This window comes from Psittacula echo (genome assembly GCF_963264785.1).
Source record: "Psittacula echo genome assembly, chromosome: 5".
Lineage (NCBI taxonomy): Eukaryota > Metazoa > Chordata > Aves > Psittaciformes > Psittacidae > Psittacula > Psittacula echo.
In genome coordinates, this window is record NC_137739.1 from 55,291,204 (window position 1) to 55,313,425 (window position 22,222).

At 40.0% G+C, this 22,222-nt stretch overlaps 1 protein-coding gene across 6 annotated transcripts in view; it reads left to right on the plus strand.

Annotated features, from left to right (window-relative positions):
* Positions 1-22,222, plus strand: part of NRXN3 (neurexin 3) — a gene marked incomplete at both ends in the record, with an annotated part of 1,004,347 nt that overhangs the window by 855,798 nt on the left and 126,327 nt on the right. For all 6 annotated transcript variants that reach the window (XM_080619336.1, XM_080619338.1, XM_080619337.1 and 3 more), the window contains one exon: positions 3,601-3,772. In XM_080619336.1, the coding sequence (XP_080475462.1) occupies positions 3,601-3,772 (172 nt within the window). The remainder of the gene's footprint in view (positions 1-3,600; positions 3,773-22,222) is intronic.

Consider the following 22,222-nt stretch of genomic DNA (forward strand, 5'->3'; position numbering starts at 1 on the left):
AAATTCTTGATGAACTTTAAAAATCCTTTTTGGCACAGTAGCCTTAAATAAAGAAGGGGGGAAGTAAAGTACAGATTGAATGCTGAGTTGACTTCATTATTTATAAATAAAATAGCTCTCAGTTTTCCAAGGTTTAGTGCCAGCACTTGATGTCACTTGAGGGTTTCAAAAACATTAATTAATGGTCAGCTTTTTACGGAAAGTGTTTGGGGCAGCCCAGTGAATAATGATGCAGTATTTAACATACATGCTATCTGTTCGAATTCTCTTGAGCCCTTCTGGAACACTTATGTTGCATACTGTCTGTGGCTCTGTATATTCAGCTTTTCCCTTTTTGTAAGGTTAGGATTTATTTTTTTTTTTCCTCTAACTACAAAATAAGCATTACAGATAGTGTCTCAAAGGTAAACCTTTCTTTGTCACATACTTAGTGGTCTTGTTAATGCTTGTGTTTGGTAACATGGAAAGAAAATCTACTAGCTGACTGAATGGAGAAAGGAATGAAAGGTTACATCCATCATGAAGTGTTAAAGTTTAACAGTAAAGCTTATCTTTCAGGTTTAGAAGGATGGTAGGTCTTGGTAAAAGCTGCTTTTAATGAGGTGATGTAGTGTGGAAATGTAGAGATTTTGAAAATCCTGATTTGCCCCATGTCCATGGTCACTGTTATTTGCTGTAGGATTTTTGTCATGTTTTGCTTTAACTTTATTTTTTTTTCTGCTGAGAACACACAAACTAATTGTTGCTTATTTTCATAGTGTCTGGTGCCCTGGAAATATAGATTTCATGAATAAACTGTATCTGCATGTGCAGTTTGGTTTCAATTGGTGTACTGTGTTATATTTTGTTTTATCCTTGTAACTGGAACAGAACCATTTTCATTACAAGCTCCTACTCAGTCCAGAGAAGAGTATCAACATCTGGCATGAAGTTGTACTTTTGCAAAACTTGTGTTGAAGCATCACAGGCAGCTCTGCCCAAGGTGGGACTGAAGAAAGCTGGAGCAGGCTTTTGGTCAGACTCATGATAGTTTGGGGTTTTTTTAGACACATTTTTAAATTTCTCAGTTTCAACAAAATGTTGCACTACTTTTAGAAGGGCTGGTGGTCCCTTGGCTGTGGAAGTGGGGAGCAATTTTCTTGAAAAGGGGAGGGCACCAGTTTGCTCATTTCCATCCTCTCTCCGGCAGCCTGAAGGCCACTGGTACTTTGCAGTCCTCTGCTTCCAGAATCTTATCTCTTTTCCAATTTACCCTCTTATCCATGGATTATCACTAGCCCTTTGAATAAGGTTTTTCCTTCAAGAGCCAGGAAAGGGAATGACGAAAGGCGCTATCTCCTTTTCCTCAAAGGAGAGATCAAAAATGTTTTCTCCTTCTGCAGAGGAGATTATTTAAACTTCCCCTGTCCATTTCTGCACTTGCAAGTTTTTGTCTCTGCCTTGTTAAGCCTGCAGGGCTTGAAGGTACAAAGCTTTCACTTTGCTGAATACCTCTTAATCCCTTTCTCTTCTATGGTGTTGGTGAGCTGTTTTGTTAGAGAAGGCACAGCTTTTCATTTTACCTGCTCACATTATGCCTTCACCACAGTGGACTGTCCTCGGAACAGCCACAGTTTGCAAAAGAAGGCTGATGTATTGATGGCAATTGAAAAGTTATCTGAGAGGTTGTTCAGGAGCACCTTGCAAAGCCACATGGAGTCAGCAGTCAGGTTTCCTGGTCAGTAGACTTTCTTTGAGTCTTTGAGCAAAAATAGATCTCTTGTTCTATGCTAATTGCTATGCAGATAATTTTATGGTTGCCAGCAGAAGATTCACTAAACCAGTATGGGGACACTATATACTTTGTATGCCAAAGAACTGGTAAAGCTGTGCTAGCAATGGCTTTACCTGAGATAAATCTCTTCTTGCTGAAAACTCCCTTATTTTTAGGATAGCATAAGAGAAGAAAGGTTGATTGTTTTCAAATAGTATCTGAGTTCATACGTCTGCTGGGAGCAGCAATACACTTACCCCGTGTTCTAGTGAAAAAAGGTTATTGATATCTTGAAGGGAAATCCATTCAAAGCATAGCATTGTGAATATACATGTGTGCTGCTATTCAGTGTACATTTAGCAGCCTAAAATCTACCATTATAATGGGAGGAAAATCAAGGTGCTTACTGTTACTGTGCTGAACTTCAAGTAGTTGAAGCACAGTCAAAGTTTTTAAACTGCCTCTTCAGCTACAGGACTGTTCTCCTTTCCTAGTATAAATGTTGTAGTCTGAGGACTAGGGGCAGGGGTGTTAGGAAAAAAGTCAAAAAAAAGAAGAGTGTTGAGGATATAAGGAACTTGTGATGAGTATTTTGGTATTAGTAAACTTTGAAATGCAAGGTAAAGCAGGAATCAGAAAAGGCCTCTGTAAGAAATTATAAGACCTGAGGGTTTTAAGGACAAGGTCTGTTGATACCAGGAGAAAGGAATAAATCTATGAGAGGAAACTGAGGTAGGCCTCTAAGTACAGGAAGAGAGGTTACTTTCTTTGCTAAAATTTGCTAACATGAATGTACTAAAGTCAGTCAGGGTAACAGTCTTGAAGGATGCAGTTGTCTTGTCACCAACCAGGTATGTAAAGTATTAACAGATATGCAAGACAATAACAGCAACAAAATTGTCTCTTACCCCCTTAGTATACCTCAGGTTTGTTTTGAAGAGGCTTTATTTGGGTACAAGACCACTTACACTCTGTTGTTGTTTTTTCCTTGATTTTTCTATTGAGACAGTTAATGAAGTTATTGCTAATTTTATAGTGTGGATGGCTGGCAAACATAATGCTTGCTATATGATACATTTTAGTTCTGCCTGTCTGCACCAGAGTGGAATCCCTGCATTCCTTTTAATTGTGTATTATACAGTGACAGGAATTTCTGGCATTGTTTAATTTAGTAGTATTAAATGTTTCAGGAAAACACTGTGGAGGACCAGCTTATTGGTAAGGCACTACTTGGAGCGTGATATAGAAAAGTTTTAAAAGACGATGGCCACTACTGTCTTTTGAGAATATGGGAGGTTTTTCATTTGATTTAAGACCAATCAGCTTCTCTCAGGTGGTCCTTGGCTAATTATATTTTTGCTTCCTTTTAAATCCATTCCTTTTGCAACTGCACTCTTCCTGCTAGATCTCAGTTATTTGTTTTGGGTTGGGGGCTACTTGTTTCACAAGCAGAATAACAGAATGAAAGTTGTTGGGATATACAGCCTGCCAGTGGCTGCATTTCAGATGACAACAAGTGACTGCTAATAATCAGTAGATATGTTGCATGAATTAATATTTATCCCATCTCCTGTTCTTTGTGGCCTGATCTACAACCTGTCTTCTGTGCTGTTTTAAGGGAACAAATGAGTCAGTACATTCAGGTGAATGCTGTAAAGGAGAGTGCAAAAGACAATGTATTGAAGCAGAGTCAATGAAATGTGTCTTCACAAAACTCAAAATGATGCTTCTGTGTATTCTTCAGTGCCGTCTACCGGCACAATTACCCATCAGGTATTTGTAGGGCAAGAACATACTCCTTTAGGCAGCAATTTACAAGCATTTATTTCTTTTTTCTTTTATTTTAGGAGCAAGGCAAGATTGGTGTAGTCTTCAATATTGGCACAGTGGACATCTCTATTAAAGAGGAAAGCACACCTGTAAACGATGGCAAATACCACGTGGTACGCTTTACCAGAAATGGTGGCAATGCCACACTTCAGGTTGACAGTTGGCCAGTAAATGAGCACTACCCAACAGGTATATACTTTTTTCTTATTTTTCTCTTTCAGTGTGTCTGTACCTATAAACTAATGTTTAGTAACAACTGATGGCTATATAAATCTTTCTTGCTTCATTTCAACAATAAATTTACCAGCCTGGTGGTGCATATACTGTCTCTTGGAAAACAAAATAATGGTCCTTTACATTGGAAGAATAAGCATGCCAATTGTGTGGTATGATGCACATAGATCCTGCTAATACAGAGGGCTCTAAGTGAATCCTGGTTCTGCAGAGATTTACAAACTGATCCAACAACAAACTTGGTTTTGCTACTTGTGATATTTTCTAACAATTTAAGAGAGAAAAGTTTTGAACAGACCTTATTAAAAGGAGAGGTGACTCTAGCCACACCCAAGATACTGTCTATGTCTATATATAGATTAGAGTTGAAGTGTAAGAGATACGGAAGATTAAGTTGCAAGTATTTGAACAGGCGTTATGCTTGCCTCATTATTTTTCATCATCTGAATTTCACTCTCTCCTTTAGGTTGACAGATATTAAGGTTGACACATAATCTAGCGAAAACTGACAAATTTTAGTTGACTTTAGATCAAATTGCAGTGAAACAATTCAGTATCTCTTTGGAAATAATCACCCTAAATCCACCAGGAATAATGAACAAGTGGCTTTTGAGTCACTCTCCCAGGTTTTATCCCACCACTGGCAAATCACTACTTCTTAATACTGTATGTCGCCATGCTAAAAGGTTAAACTCACTTCAAGGGAAAAACATTGCTGTATGTAATGCTGACAGTGCACAAGATAGCTGAGGCTTAGTGGTGTGCCTGGTTACAAAAGGCAGGGGGACCACAAGGAAAGAACTGCAGTGTTAACCACATTCTTCTTATTCACATGTTATTGTCTAACATCAAGCCGTGATCTTCTTATTGGTTTCCAGAATTAAGTCTAAACAATATCCAGTTCTTCCTTTCTAGGTTGTACATAAACTGACTTAGGACAGAAGGAAGAATTCTGTGATAAACATGAGGCAATTTGCTATCTGTGTAGGAGTTACCCACAAGCGCAGCCCGAAGTTACAAGAAATATCCTAATTGTTTATACAATGTTACAGTAATAAATTACTCCAAGGCGATAATTTCATCTCTTCCACTCACTCAGAAAGTGCACAAGAAAGTTCTTAATGTGAGTGGTTTACACTGTGGTGTTCTCTACCACATGTTCAACATGACACTTTGAGTGTTTTGGTGATGTACATGCAGAAGAGTACATTTTAATAATTATCCTTAGTTCTGTGAAATAATTGCTTTCAAAGAGTCACATGACAGACATGCTGAGTTAGATTCTAGCTATGCTAGCCATTGTTTAGACAGGGAAGTATAGCTAGGAGTGGCTCAAACTGAGCATCTTTCTGTTTCTGAGCATCTTTCTGTTTCTTTCATCAATTATTTTTTGGTAAAATACCTCTGATCCAGTTGGTAGCCAATTACAGTCAGTAAACCCCCCCATGAATAAATTTTCTTATTATATTACTTGCGTTACTAAGCCCCTGGTGTAAAGAAACAAAATGTTCAGCACATTTCTTTAGAGATTTTTTTTTTTTAATAGAAAATAAATCACACTCGCACTATCTCAATACCCTCTGCTTCTGTCTTGAATAAAGATGTTCCTAAGCTTTCATTACAGATGTATGGTTTTATAGAGTTAGCATTAATCTTTTGGTCTGGGCTAGTGTTGAGTATATGCAGTTGTACCCCAAGAAAAAAGGACACCTTTGTATTCCAGACACCTTTTCCTTCCTGTTCATGTATTTAAATTTCTGGCTGTTTGCAGATGATGAAGTTTTCAGACTGTTCTCATGAAAAACAGGCTTGTGGGATCATACTGTATGTGTGTGCATATGTCTCCCTTATTTTTCCAGTTTCTTTCAAACTGATTTTTTAGCCAAAATTAAAAAGGGGTGAAAGTTGAAAAACAAAACAAAACAAAACAACAAAGATCCTACATGGCTAGGGAAAATAACCAAAGGAGAAGAGAGAAGTGCTCCAGCCCTCTCAGAGGAAAGGACTGTGGCTTGATGTCAGTTTCTGTTAAATGCCAGAATATCCATATAATGAAGAGGCATTATGAATGCCTCAGATTCAGGAAAAGCTTCAGTGAGCCAATAACTACAGGAAACTAGTCCTTATTAGTTCCATTTTCTGGGCAATTAACAGCTTAAAAGAAGAACAAACATGAGCTTTTGAAATTAATAATTTGTTGTCTTTCACAGACCAAAATTGCACAAGTGTTCCTCAAGACCAAATGGGTGTTCACCAGAGCTCTGTAAAAAGCTTTGTGTTTGGGTTGGCCCATGCTAATCCAACATTTCAGCTGCAGGCTGCCGAAACTGCAATTCCTATCAAACTTGTATAATAATATCTAAGGAATCTGGTGGTTTATGCATAAGATCACTTTAAATCTGGAAAAATAGTTATTTTTATTTAAAAAAAAATCATGTTTGTGGCACATGCATATTTGTGTATCCTGTGTTGTCTATAATATGAACAATTTCACCTGTACTTGATTTTCTTCACAGTGCTACAGCCTAATGTTTGCAAATTTTATAAACTAGCTAAATTATCCTCCACATCATCACACGTAGGGCAATCTTCAGGCACCAGGGCTGCATTCTGAATGGCATTTACATGCTCCTCTCTGAATTTTATTACCTATAGAAGGATTATACATTACACTCATAATTACTTGCTCAATGGAAAATACAAATAAACGTGGGATATCCATTAAAGGAGCAAAGAGAGAGAATATTGGCTTTCCTTAAAACACAGTCCTCAGTTAAATTGAAATCAAGTGAAACTAGCCCAGTGGGACTGAAAGACTCCAAAACTGTATTTTTTTAACTTCAAATAAAAGGTAAAGAAGTGGAAGGAAAATGGAAAAGCAACAAACTTTCAATTCAGGCACTGACATTTTTGTTTTTTATAGCATCCAATTGTATCTCAGTCAGCTGCAACATGAGCCTTAGTCTTTCTTGTGAGGAAAAAGGTTAGAGAGAAATGGTAAAGGAGTGAATTAACTTAGAGCTAAGGTTGGCTAAACTTTGAGACTGAAATAATTCCAATCATTACGAATGATCTCTCACCATTCATACAATTCAAACCCTGCCAGTAAGACTCTGAACAGTGGCCCCGTATAGCTATCTGAGACAAAGCTCCGGAGAACTGAGTGATGGCAAATAGCAGCATTAGCACTAGGGCTGTTAGCTGCAATTCAGATGTCATGATCTAGTTTAGCCAAAACCATTGAGTTATTAATGATTTATTTGCATTAGTTTTGGCCTTTTTCCTCTCTCTCAAGTACACAGTAAGGAGATGGGCTTTTGCATAGGCTATACTGATCCTTGATGCTTGTTTCACGAAGTTGGTCACCACAGTGTATTTCTTAGTCAGGGGATCCACCGTTTGCTAAGCCCTAAAGTACAGTTTTCCATGACTACTTCCCATATGTTGTCTCCGTGTGCCTTCACCCTTTGGTGTAAATATCAGATAACAGGTTGTGCTTTGTCACTGTCATTTGCTTGCTTTCATGTTCCTTCTGAGACCCTTTTCTATATCTAAAAAAATCTTCTTAATGATGAAGTAGGAGGACCTACTACATCATTTTGGAAGGATCATTTTGGACCAAGAGTTCAGTAAGAGGAAGCATTTAGCATACTTTTTTTCAGATTACAGAAAAATCCATCAAATTTGAGGCACTTTACAGTGGGATCAAGTCAGCAATTCTCAGAAGAGCTAAGAATAAATCTCTGTTTTGATACAGAACTAGGATACCTCAGTCCGTAAGTTTTCATTAATTTTTAGATAGGAGACTTTTTTTCCCCTCTGTCCACTGTCTTTCTTGCAAAAAAATACTTCATTTATTGCAGATTATTTATACATCGAAACAACCTGATATTCCTGCTCATTCATCCATGCACTTGACTACATTTTCTGCAGTAGAAAACAAAGCAAAACTAGGTGAAGAGCACCTGTAAAGCATGAGTGTCAGTGACATCAAAATAAAGTCTAATTGGAGGAATGTTTTAAAGGAGAAGATTAAAGGAAGGAAAGAAAAAGGAAGGAGGAGGTTATCATTTAAAGATATACATCATTCAACAAGAAAACTGTAGCCTGGACTTTATGACTGCATTTAAAAAATTAGAAATAGGACAACATTAAACCATCCTTATCAGGATTCATTAGTTCATCCACCCAATACACATTTTATATTTCCCCTTTATCATTCTCTTGATTGATCTCTCAGCCTTCTTGTAGGAGTCTCTGCCTTTTCAAACAGCATTAATTTGCAGTTCTATTGGTACTGACTGAAAGGAAATTAATTTTCTCTCTCAAGTCCATGTCTGAGAGGAAGTTGAATTTTAGGAAAAGCTGGACTGTTAGCTCTAGACAGCAGAACTTCAGAGACTCTTTGACTGCTATGGCAAGTACTGTGGTCTGATAAGTGCATCCCTATAAAACAAAAAGTTGGTTCTTAGAGCCTGATATATGTACTGGCGTTTTCATTCATGACAGTTTCAGTCCCAAGGACCAAATGCCCCAAACCGTTGGGGCATATCTTGTTTAATTTCATTTGCAATGAATCCAGTTTGTATTCCCTGAGAGCATTTTGGTATGTGAACCAAGGTGTAGCGAGTGGAGAGAATTGGGAGGTAAACCTTGGAGGCACAATCCTGATTCAAAGCAAAATGCTAATGATTTACTGTAGTATACAGCTGGAGCTGGACAGAGGAACTCATTCTTTCATTACTCCTTCCCGTACTCATGTTGCTTAAATGGTCAAATTTTGTTTTGTACCCCCTCTCATATTCTGCTCAGTGGGATCTCTACCAATGCCATTCACATGTAGCGGCCTATGAAAACTGGACACATGGGTGTGGAAACGATCAGTCAGGAGACAGGGGAAGATGACTTCCTTTATCAGCAAGAGTGGTTTATGCTAGTTTAAAGTCTACACTGATCTATATCTTTAGTAGTCTATGTGAGACGAAGTAATTATTTCTTACCTGCTGTTGCCCAAAGTAAAACATTTTCCAGAAGTACAGATGATGTAGGTTGTCCTATCTATCTAAACTGTGAAAGGCATGAAGTCTCTCTTCTTACGATATATTTTTCATTTACTTGGTGGAAAGATCCGAAATTGCCTGGTTAGTACCAGGCATGTTACGTGAGGCTGAGTTCCTACTTGCTTGCAAAGGAGTACTGAAGAAGCTAGCAGATGTTATGGAAGGACCCCTCTTGCTCATCTACCAAAGGTCTTGGGACTCTGAAGAGGTCCCTGCTGACTGGAAGGTAGCCAATATTATTCTGATTTTAAAAATGGTGTGAGGAAAGAGCTTGGGAAATACAGACCTAGGTTAGTCTAACCTCAATTCCTGGAAAAATTGTGGATTGTATTATACCGGGTGTTATTGAAAGGTATTTAAAGAATAGTGCAAACATCATGCACAGTCAACATGGGTTCGCAAAGGGAAAGTCCTGTTTAACTAATTTGATATCCTTCTATGATAAGGTTGCCCAGCTAGGATGTGAAGGGAAGGCGGTGGGTGTAGTTTTTCTGGATTTTAGTAAGGCTTTTGATACTGTCCCTCACAGCATCCTTCTGGACAAATTGTGAGATGAGTGGGTGCACAGTGTGCTGGGTGAAGAACTGGGTGAAGGGTTGTGGTGAATGGGGATACATCTGGCTGTTCCTCAGGCTTCAATTCTAGAGCCAATTCTGTTCAATATATTTGTCAATGATCTGGATGCAGGAATTGAATGATACCAAATTGGAGGTGCTGTTGACTCTCGAAGAATAAAAGGCCTGGCAGAGGGATCTAGATAGATTGGAGCATTGGATAATCATTAATGGCATGAAACTGAACAAGTTGAAATGCTGGATCCTACAGATAGGACAGGGTAACACTTGGAACACATATAACCTGAGATTGAAGAAGCTGCAGATCAGCCCTACATTAAGGGATCTGGGTGTGCTGGTCAGCAGCAGGCTCAGCAGGAGTCAGCAGTGTGCCCTGGGAGCCAAAAGGGCAAACCATATCCTGGGATGCATCAAGCACAACATAACGGAGGAGTCAAAAGAGGTGATTATCCTGATGTATTCAGTGTTGGTGTGGCCAAGCCTCAAGTACTGTGTGCACTTCAGGGCCCCACAATTTCAGGATGTGGAGGTCCTTGAATGTGCCCAGAAGAGGGCAACAGGGATGAAAGGTATGTTCTATGGGGAGTGGCTGGTGACTCTGGGGTTGTCTAGTTTGGAGAAATGGAGGCTAAGTGGCAGTCTCATTACTGTCTACAGCTTCCTGAGGAGGGTAACTGGAAGGAAGTGATCTCTTCTCCTTGGTATCCAGTGATAGGACACCTGGGAGTGGTTCAAAGCTGCATCAAGGGAGGTTCAGGGTGGACATTAGGAAGCATTTTTTTACTGAGAGGCTTGTCAAACATTGGAACAAGGTTCCTAGAGAGGTTGTCAACAGGTTTCACACCTGTCAGCATTTAGCAGGTCTCACCTGTCAGTACCTCTAAAAATGGTTATACCCGTCTCTACAAATCAAATTCCCTGAATTTTACACATTTGTGGCTACTGAACTGAAGTTCACAGCCTGCTTTGAAACAGGTCATTTCTTGTCCTACTCAAGCCATTCGTCACCTTTCCCTTGATACTTTCAGTCTCCTTCCACAAGTGGCATGATATTTTTGTTCAATGAAGTCCATTTCCCACCACATCCCTCTACTGGAAGGACATTTCTTTTCTTCATTCTTTTTGGTTTTATTTAGTTTTTATCAGCAACATTTTCTTTCTCTCCCTCTGTGATTTCCCAGCTATGAGATAAATAGCCTTGTATCTTACAAGCTAAATACAATTACTGCTATCAAAACTGGAGTCTTTCTCTCCCTGTAAAGGTCTTTTGGAAGCTGATAAGCTGTTCAAGGCAAACTGCAGGCTTCTGCCTAATCCTGAGATTAAACATAACCACCCAGAAGACAGCAAGAGATAATTGGGGAGGGGGGAGGGTGATGGGAGGCAGGCAGGAGAGGAAGAGAAGAGGTAAAAGTGAGATCCTCTCCTGAGATATTAAGAGGACATACACAAGGCTCAAGGTTATTTGTCAAGGAATTACACAAAACACACAAGAGCTTGTTATGTAGAGGAATTTCCTCAGATAATGCAGAGATTCTTGTAGTCATTAAAGACAAAATTTAGTAGGGATTTTTTTGATGTAAATCATAAAGGGGAGCTGTGGGAAACAGCTCCCAGACATGACTGCTGATTTTTATATATTAGTCTCCATCTTGTCCTTGAAACAGAAAGTCTCACAAGGTTGCATCCAGATTCTTTGTGCATGCTCCTTGGGTTCATCTTGCTGGCTTTATGCTGAATATGGGGCAACAGTAGATTTCCCAAGTGTAAAGGAGAGGACTGAGACAGCTTTTCTGTGCTCTGTGTTTTCCTACCTGCTGACCGTATGAATAAGGGTAATTTAACCCTTCTGTTTGTGAAACAGAGTTAACACTAATCTTCTAGGAAATAGAGTGCCTTAATTGCAGAGGAATACTGTTTTACATGTAGTAATCTTTAATTATAACCAAGACAGGATTACTGAAGAGAGATAGTATTTATGAGTCATTCCAATAAAGTTGAAGAAAGCAGCCTAATTTCTTGATACATAAATTGATTATTTTTTTTAACAGTGACATTTTAATTTTCTCCCTCTGTATTTTTTTTAGGGTTTTGTGTTTCTGAAAGCTTGTCAGTATTTTTTAACAGTTTTCAAATGGTCTAATGGGATATTACCTCTCCAACTTTGCTTTATTTAATTTATACTGCATTAGCCAAGGAGAAAATAAGTTTGGATGACCTAATAGCATCACTGGAGGATTTAAGAGAAGACTACATATCCTTTCTTCAGCTGACATGAGCTCTGATATTGTAAATAATATGCAATATAGTGATTATGAGTTCTCATGACCTTTGTAATACAGAGTCAAATGCTGATTGGGACATTAGCAGGGAAAACTCAGAAGCAGAACTAACTGGGATGTCTGAGTCATTGCAACAAGTTCTTACTTTCTAAGTTTGTACTTACCCCTGCTCATCACTTCAGTGGTTCAGCATTCGTTTCAGTGATTTCCAAATGTTTGGTATCTGAGTCTCTTTAGAGGAAATAACTGTTCCTCTGTGCTTTGCAAAGCCTGGCTTCTCCAGCCCAAAATTCCCTCTGTCTCTTGGAGAGTGGTTTTGGCATCTCCTCATTCCCTTTTCTTTCCACCCACCCCACCCCTACCACCCAAATCTGGTTTCTACCTTCTTGTGCCCCTTTAGCAATCCCTTACCTCCTTCGGACTCGAGGCTATTACTATCTCCTCCTCACTTCTGATACCAAGGTAATAGTAAGAAGATTGGCTGAATCCAGTTGCCTCCATGAAAAAGCGTGTGGATCTTGTGCTTGACTACCTAAATTAATAATTTAGGTATTATTAATCCATTAATAATCCCTGTTGATGTGAAAACTAAAAGGATTTCTTTGATCTACTGTCAAATCCCACTGTGGTCTTAATATTTTTCTATCCAAATGCCTTTGTGAGTGGGTAATGAGTTAGGAACAAGAACACTAAATTTTGATTAGCCCTGTGGGCTGAATGTGATCCCCAGGGTTCTTGTCATTCCTTTGTTTCTGGGTTTTGATTTTTCATATTGTACTAATTTTGTGGGACTTAAATGAGCTCTCAGATGTTTCCTATCACCATGAATTGGAGATGGTGTGTAAAGTGTCTTTGACAGATTTACTGCATTTCATAATGAGCCTAAAACATATAAAAAGACAGGGTTAATAAAACAGCATCAGAGAAGCACATTTTGAAGGAAGTACTGTGACATATGCTGAAAAATCTGCAAAGAGGGATGATTTAAGCATGACAAGTTGATGAAATCAAGAGTTGATTGTAGCTTGTCACTGCAGGGCCATAACATCTATAATATATTTATAAGGTTGGAAAACAGATAAATATGGCTACATGATATGAACGCTTTGTTTTCATCCTCTGTATCCGCTGATATACAAACCTACATATATTAAGTCACCAACAGACAAACATGCTTTGGAATCTATACTAAAACACCCATCTTAATGCATGTGCATCCATATTGGATGGTGGGATGAGGATCTGATGTGATAAAAAGGTATGTAAATGTTGCCACTATGCTCATGGTTTAAATTCTGTGTACTTAAGTCTTTTGCTTTCCCATAGGACGTATGATGCTGTGGTTCATTTCCACTTTTTCCCTATCCTCAGAGAATTGCATGGAAGTGCTGTAGGGCTTGTCTGTCTTCCCAAATCTGTCTTTGAGGACAGAGGAGAGGAAAGACAGACAGAAAAAGAAAAAAAGTGGCTATATTGTAACTCCCAATACTTATCCTTCCTCTTGAAGTTTCATTTCAAAAAATTAATTCAATCCAGGCTCTTATGGCACACTTCATTCAAACAGTCTGTGTGAGTTGCGGTCTTACCTTCACCAAATACCTCAAGACCATGTGAGTAGTGGTCTATCAAACACTGGTACGTTTGTCAGCTTGGCAGCAAGAAATAGGGAAATGCATGGGTTTTTAATTAAGATATTTAAGGCAACCAGGAAGAACAAACAAAAAGTATTAAACAGCAATAGGACTGAAAGAAGTTTACCTAAGGAGAGATACACAGAGAATAGTATCTTCATGCAAGTAGCCATAACTGTCTAATTGCCACCTAGGATCCCACAGATAGTCCTTGAGCTGTGGGAAAGAGGGGAGAAGGAATAAGAAGCTGTCTCTATTACTTACATAGCAGTCTCAATTACTGCTACATAACAGGCACATAAAAGTTTCTAACATGCAAATACATACCACAGAAGCAATACTAGTTTTAATTTAGCCAAAATACTTTATCTTGTTTCTAGCCAGGATAAAGAGTATACTATCAGAAAGTACTGAAAATTTGAGGAAAAGATTTTTTCAGTGCTCTCCAACATAACAGATACGCATTAAATTGCTGCATTCTGTTAGTTGAATTATTGTAGCATTCATAGAATCATAGAATCATAGAATAGTTAGGGTTGGAAAGGACCTTAAGATCATCTAGTTCCAACCCCCCTGCCATGGGCAGGGACACCCCACACTAAACCATGCCACCCAAGGCCTCATCCAACCTGGCCTTGAACACCGCCAAGGATGGAGCATTCACAGCTTCCCTGGGCAATCCATTCCAGTGCCTCACCACCCTCTCAGTAAAGAATTTCTTCCTTACATCCAATCTAAACTTCCCCTGTTTAAGTTTGAACCCGTTCCCCCTTGTCCTGTCACTACAGTCCCTAATGAATAATCCATCCCCAGCATCCTGGTAGGCCCCCTTCAGATACTGGAAGGCTGCTATGAGGTCTCCACTCAGCCTTCTCTTCTCCAGGCTGAACAGACCCAATGGCACACAATACTCCAAGTGAGGTCTCACGAGAGCAGAGTAGAGGGGCAGGATCACCTCTTTCGACCTGCTGGTCACGCTCCTTTTGATGCAGCCCAGGATACAGTTGGCTTTCTGGGCTGCGAGCACACACTGACGGCTCATGTTCATTTTTTCATCGACCAACACCCCCAAGTCCTTCTCTGCAGGGCTGCTCTGAATCTCTTCTCTGCCCAACCTGTAGCTGTGCCTGGGATTGCTCCAACCCAGGTGTAGGACCTTGCACTTGGCATGGTTAAACTTCATAAGGTTGGCATCAGCCCACCTCACAAGCGTGTCAAGGTCCCTGTGGATGGCATCCCTTCCCTCCAGCGTATCAACGGAACCACACAGCTTGGCGTCATCGGCAACCTTGCTGAGGGCGCACTCAATCCCACTGTCTATGTCACCGACAAAGATGTTGAACAAGACCAGTCCCAACACCGATCCCTGAGGGACACCACTCGTTACCGGTCTCCAGCCGGACATCGAGCCAGTGACCACAACTCATTGCGTGCGGCCATCCAGCCAGTTCTTTATCCACCGAGTGGTCCACCCATCAAATTGATGTCTCTCCAATTTAGAAACAAGGATGTTGTGTGGGACAGTGTCGAACACCTTGCACAAGTCCAGGTAGATGACGTCAACTGCTCTACCCCTGTCCATCAGTTCCATAGCTCCATCATAGAAGGCCACCAAATTGGTCAGGCAGGATTTCCCCTTAGTGAAGCCATGCTGGCTGTCACCAAGCACCTCCTTGTTTTTCATGTGCCTTAGCATGCCTTCCAGGAGAATCTGCTCCAAGATTTTGCCAGGCACAGAGGTGAGACTGACTGGTCTGTAATTCCCTGGGTCATCCATTTTCCCCTTCTTAAAGATGGGGGTTTTATTTCCCTTTTTCCAGTCGTTGGGAACTTCACCTGACTGCCATGATTTTTCAAATATGATGGCCAGTGGCTTAGCAACTTCATTCGCCAGCTCCTTCAGGACCCGCAGATGGATTTCGTCAGGTCCCATGGACTTGTGTACGTTTAGGTTTTTAAGATGGTCTCGAACCAGATCCTCTCCTACAGTGGGCCTAGGGTCTTCATTCTCACAGTCCCCGCGTTTGCCTTCCAAGACTTGGGTGGTGCGGTCAGAGACTTTGCCAGTGTAGACTGAGGCAAAGAAGTCATTAAGAACCTCAGCCTTCTCCAAATCCAGGGTAGCCAGTTCTCCCGATATCTTCTGAAGGGGGCCTACGTTGTCCCTAGTCTGTCTTTTACTCGCTACATACCTATAGAATCCCTTCCTGTTATCCTTCACATCCCTAGCCAAGTTCAATTCTAACTGGGCCTTAGCCTGCCTCACCTGGTCCCTAGCTTCCCGGACAGCATCCCTGTATTCTTCCCAGGCCGCCTGTCCTTGCTTCCACCTTTTATAAGCCTCTTTTTTCCTTGAATTTTCCTTGAGCAGCTCCTTATCCATCCAAGGAGGTCTCCTGGCCCTCCTGCTGCACTTCCTTCTAGTTGGGATGCAACACTCCTGAGCTTGGAGCAGGTGATCCTTGAATAACAACCAGCAGTCTTGAGCCCCCCTGCCCTCTAGGGCTGTGTCCCATGGAACCTTACTAAGCAGGTTCCTGAAGAGGCCAAAGTCTGCTCTCTTGAAGTCCAGGGCAATGAGCTTGCTGCACACTCTTCTCACTGTCCTGAGGATCTCGAATTCGACCATCTCATGGTCACTGCAACCAAGGCTGCCCTGGAGCGTCACATTTCCAACCAGCCCTTCCCTGTTGGTGAGCACGAAGTCAAGCATGGCACCTCTCCATTGTTCTTACATCTTTCTGAATCAGACTAGATGTTCAATATGTCAAATCTACAGGCAAATACCAAATACATCAGAAGAAAATTTTCTTTAATGGTCAAGATGACACTTCTGTCTGATGGTCCTGCAATTCAGATGGTTTCTATTCTATCCTCCCAGAGTCTGTTTTTCATCTAATAGGCTTCTTGAGCTGGAGAACAGCCAAGTGTCTTATGCTTTGGAGAATTACAGTAACCCACTATGGCAATAACAAAAATGTGCCACAAAAGACGTCCTTATCATCCTACTGTTATACTTAGTTTGTGATCTGAAATATGAGGTCGTATAAGCTTTACATATTTTTATCATATCTACAGTAATTACATTTGTATTACTCTGTTGGAAAGCAAATGCTTTCTTTCATTTATTCAGGGAGACATGACCATATGGAAATACTCCCAGTTCCTCTCTGTCTGGAATTTGATAGAAATTACTCTGCTGTATTGTTAGCACATTGCTCAGCCAAATTTAAACCAAAACAAAACAAAACATAGGTAGTTTAGTGGCATCTCCATTTTTTTTTCCATTTCTCTGACTTTTTCTCGTTGATGATCTTGATTCTCAGTATCAGTACTTTCCTCTTATCTTTGTCCTATGGACTAGGATTCTTTGTAAGAGGAATTCTTGCAACACAGAATGAATGCTTATGAAAAGTTATATTAACTTTTGACAGCAGTATTATGTCATGCAGTATAACTTATGAAGAGATGAGTTTTACAGTTCCCCAATCCTGACAATGCTGCATGTCAGAATGATGATTTAAAGTATGCCAAGACATAGTATCCATATGGCACTGATCACCTTTCTACCCTTATTATTCTAACAAGAAGGGTTATTCTCAGCCTTCTTGTTTATGAGAACCCTGTCCTGAGGAGTTTCCCTAAATATTGGGATTGCATTCTTATGCTCACTACAGGCCTTTGAGTCCCTGTCCTAGAGATACTTCAGTGCAAAACAGGTGTATTGCATGCACATAGGATCGAAGCCATGGGTTTTATCTTTTGTCTCTTTGACTTCCAGCATGCTTCTTGATAAAATCATAACCATGCCATTTTCCATGAATAATAATTACATACTAAGAGATGTAAGTATATCCTGATAGCTTAGTCTTGCTAACATTTTCTAGGCTAAAGTATACATCTGCTCACATAAGCATGCTTACCCTAACTGCCTGGATGCTGAAATATTATGAGCTGTTCTCATCTGTTTTCGTCCACTGGTCCATGATTGCATGGATGTCCAGGTACCAAGTATAGGCAGTATCACCAAAAATTTCTGATAAATTTCTCCTTTGCTGGAGTAAGATGAATTACTATTGGTTCAGTCATCTGATGATACATAAAATGTAGCTATATAATATAATGCAGAGAAAGATAGGAAAATATTTCTCAGATGGAGAATCAGGCTACGTAAGATTTCTGAAAAGTAAAAATCCTGCTAAACAGCACAGTGCAGTGAATTCCTGAACATTAATATAGTTACATTTCTCGCCTGGATTTGTTCTGTTTCAGTTTTCCCAGTCAAATGGAACTGTTATTTTCTCTTTCTTCTCTCCCTTTCTGGCTCTCCCTTTGTCCATCCCGCACTCTCCCTCTCCTTATCCCAAACCCCTGATCTCCACACACACACAAACAGTAAGAGTGACCTAACAAACATCTGGCCTGAGGAATCAAATGCTTGAACAATAACTTTTTGCTTTTCTGATCTCATTGCCTGCAGAAAGAACAGTGCCAGCTGTAATCCAAGGTTGACGCAGCTGACATGCAGTGACAGAAGGGGCTCCTGTGTCCACATCAGCCTTGGCCCCGCTCACTAAAAGGCACTGGAAAGCACAATCACTGAAATCCAATGCTGTGGACTGAAACAGAGCAATTGTGTGAAAGGAAAGTCAGAAATTAAAGCGGCCAGTCATGGAACTGAGAGCCAGAAGATCCTCATTCCCAGCCCTGGCTTTATATATGCTATTCCCTGTGGTCTTGAGCAATGTTTTTACCACTCTCTGGCTCAGTTTCTGAATCAATAAAGTGGCAGTAAAGCCCATTTTACGTTATCTGAAGATAATGTAAAATAGAAAATATTTAAATTTAAATAGAAAATATTATACAATTCACTGAATAGGAAAACATTTCTGGGTCAGTGAACTTGCATCTTTGCTGTTTACTGAGTACCCAGAGCACCATGGAGACTGAAAACTCCAGGGCTGGACTTGTAAATTGTTTTGTATTTTTTTCCTAAGCTCCAGAAATTCACTATCAGTGAGATTCACTCTGAGTAACAGTCTGCCACGTGCAGACTGAGTGATATTTTACCACTTCACTATTTAGCATTTCCATAGCATTTTCCAAAACTCAGGTCATTTCCAAGAAATAAATTTATTTAAAATGTTGGAGTAGGAAAAATATAACTACAGAAACTACAAGTTCCTTTTCTTATGAGTCTACCTTCTCACGCAGTGTTAGTAATGTTTTTTTCACTGTATGGATGTCTTCTGTGCCTTTAGTTCATGGCTTTGCTGTGTCTTTGAGAAGGCTTACTGGGTCACTACAGCGTCCTGGAATTCTCTTTTTCTAAACTGATGCGAATAGAAATGATTTGAAGAGGAGGCAAAGATCACTGATTTGTAGCAATTAGAGATGGGAAGGGCCTGATCAGTCTCATTTATTCCAGTCCATAACCAGCTGATGTCCCCCACCACTTTATCAAGTAAAATTTTAAATAGTTCCAGAATTTTCCTGAGGAGACTGTAGCACTGTCTCATATATAATCTTGATAGGAAGTGCTTCTTAATAAACTTTCATCAGTTTGTTACTTGCTTTTAGTTATTTCCTGACACTCACCCTAGAGAGCTTGCCCCTTTCCTTAGGGTTTTTGCATTTCTGTCATTTCTGACTGGTCGGCTTTCCAATCTCACTGGTGACATTTGACTAAATGCTTGACAGGCATTACTCCCATTAATGTTACTGACTGAGCAGCCTCCCTATACTCAGCCCTGTATTCACTGGAAAGGACTGTACATGCTTTCTCTATTTGTAGTATATTCAGCTCTCCATATTACCTTCCTGATAATATGTGCACAAGGGAAATGAGATCCATAAACATCTGAAAGGTTTCTGGTGGACCAGCCCACCCAGTTCCACCACTGCCAGCAGCAAGACTGCAAATCCAGCTGCAAGCAAGCCTATTCCTACATAGATACCTGAGTGCCTCCCAACACCTTCCAACAAGGAGTCTTGGTTTTGATGTAATGTCTGGTAAACATACAGAAGGTATTGAAGGCGGAGCACAGTTCGCTGAGCCCCAAGTGTTTCTGCAAGAATCAGTGCTCTTCCAGGCCCTGCCTCCATGCTGGCTGTGCCAGACCTAGGCTACTGTCTACCTGAGTGCTCTTGTTTGCAGGGGTGTGATAGTGAGCTGCTGACTCTTTATGAAGCAAGGTGTAAGGCTACAAGGTTTCTAACCTCAGACCCTGCAAAGGCAGTATTTCTGTTTTGAGTCTCATGTTGGTCTTGGAGGCAAAACAGCTACACTGATGTAGCTCCAATGCCTAACCCAGCACATGTAAACTAGATCCAGTGTTCCTGTGCCCTGACTTTGCATAATCCACAAAACCCCTAGATAAATAGGAGTTCATAGAATTTAAAGTGTCAATACAAATAAAGTGCTTTTGGCATTTGGTTATTGCTGCCTTGTTCCCATTGGGCTTTGTAAATCAGAACCTAACCAAAGGTTCCCAAAGGAACCAAGAAGTGGGATGTGGGAGCAGTAGCAATGGATTTTATTCTGAACTGTTTTGTGTCTCTTCCTGAAAAATTAAATTTGTTCTTGTTTAAAATGGAAAGATCAATATGTAGTTTCAGTTATTCTTTAATAGTCACTTTAGCCTTGGCTGCCTGATACAGGCCTTAATTTGGACATGGCCAGTGAAAAAAACAACCATTTCCACATTACTTACAAAACATCTCAAAGATATGGTAATGTAGACACCCAAATAATTTCATATCAGTGCAAAGGTTGAACTGGTAACTTCTTTCTTTATACCATACATCAGTTCACTTTTCTAACATAAATCAAGAGAGCTAAAGCAAGCTGCTTTTATCACATGCCCATGGCCTCAGCTTCTGTATGGCTGAACTGATTCAGTATAATCTGCTCATAAAAAATTAGACCTGAATCAAATTTTTCTAAAGACTTCTTTTTTTTTTTGTTCCCTCCTACAAGCTTGAAAACCTTTGATTAACCTTCTTCCACCTTTGCTAGTCTGAGTTTTCTTTTAGTTTTGCTCCTGTTGTGCTTCTGTGTTAGATTATGAGGGGCAAGTGACTGATTTTCTCAGTCATCTAAGACAGGATTGAAAGATTAATATAACGGAGGTTGAAATGTTACTGATCTTGTCCTGGGGCAGAGGGGTGAATTAGATGACTTCTCAGAGTCTTCCTTAGTCTTATTAATGTCTCAGTGGCACATGTTAGCTGTACCTTCTGGGCAGACATTTAAACTTTAATATCCTAGTTTACCTCTGAATTTCCCAAATGATTTTGGCCTGAATGCTGCTTTGCTTTGAATTAGGACTCTATGTTTTATAGGCTAAAAAAGATAAAATAGAGAGTGGCAGCAGTGTAAGGATTTTGGTTGAGGCAGTAGAACCTTAGAAACAACTCCAGTTGCCTGAGTAATTTTTGCTGTTCTAGTCTTGCTTGATAATTCTCTCTCCTATTTTTAGTACTTACGTTACCAAGTCCTCATTGCTTTTTGCCATGAGGGCAGTGAGCTGAGGGAAGTTGCAGTGTGAAGGTAGCTTTTAACTCCAGTTCATGGTGAGATGAACAGAAGGAAAAGTGTGGCTCCCAGCAAACAGCGTGGTCAGAGGGAATTGAAGATAGAGAGCACCCAGGACTAAGGGGAAAATGAGGGCAAGAAATAAAATGAGAATCCAATAGTAAAAAGCACAACTTTATTGAACAGTGAAAGCAGAGGGAAAAATGCAAGAGCTAAAGCAAAGACGAACAATGTCAAGATTTGACTATTCTTCAGTGCCCTTAAATGAAATTAACCCCCAAATTTTAATTAATCTTCCATAGCACCCCTTGTTACACAAAGCAAAAATGAAGCTTTGCAAGAATTTGTAGAGGGACAGTTTGTGGTAGTTAGATTCCAGATCACCTGCCTTGCAATTATTTTGTTTAGTTGCATGGCCATCCTGTTTCATTTCTGTATAAGCCACATTTGTGGTTTCAGGTTTGAACTTTCTTCAGGTGTTTTGTAAAACCCACTGTAAGTTGAGATTTTTTACACATTTTGATTTTAATGCAGACATTCCCTGTGTTACGTGACATAAACCACAATATGGTCCTACAGTACTGCAACAACATAAGCAACTATACATACACAGGCCGGATGCTAAAACTGATTGCAGACTTGTTATTCCATCCTGACTTATGGAAGATGATGTTTCTAATCCTAAATATGAACTTTACTAGTAGGCTTGTCTTACTTCCCTAGCTGAATGCAAAATGGGATAAAATATGGTTGTACTGCATAGTATTTAAAACAAAATATGCACTTAAAGAAATATGAAAATGGGACAGTTCAGTATACTGTAAGATTTTCAGTGCAGCTGCCTGAAAACAGAATTGGTTAAAGAGGCTGAGTGCCAATCACTTCTGAAACTTTTGTGCCCTATATTGGATATTAGGGAAAATGGTAGCTTCTCCATGATGTATACAATTCTCCTTTTCTAGAGTACGCAGGATCGGCCCTAAAAGAGTTTTGGGGTTGAATTGCAGTGAGTCCGTTTATGTTAGTACGGGATTTAGTCCTCAAAGGTAAACTTTGCAGTCTCTAGCAGGCTACCATGCACCTCTCCGATACTGATGTGAGCGTATGTAAATCTCAGTGAGATTATGGGCATCCATAAAAGCTCAGAGGAAGTTGGCATTAAAAGCCACTGTATGAACTGAACTATCAGATACTAACTGCTTACTACGCCTTCTAGTGAAATTCCATCTTCAGTAAGAGAGAGGTGGAATCAGTTTAAACCTTGAGACCTGATATCAATATTGTTTCTTAAATCATTGTGCCACCATATCACCTTTCATT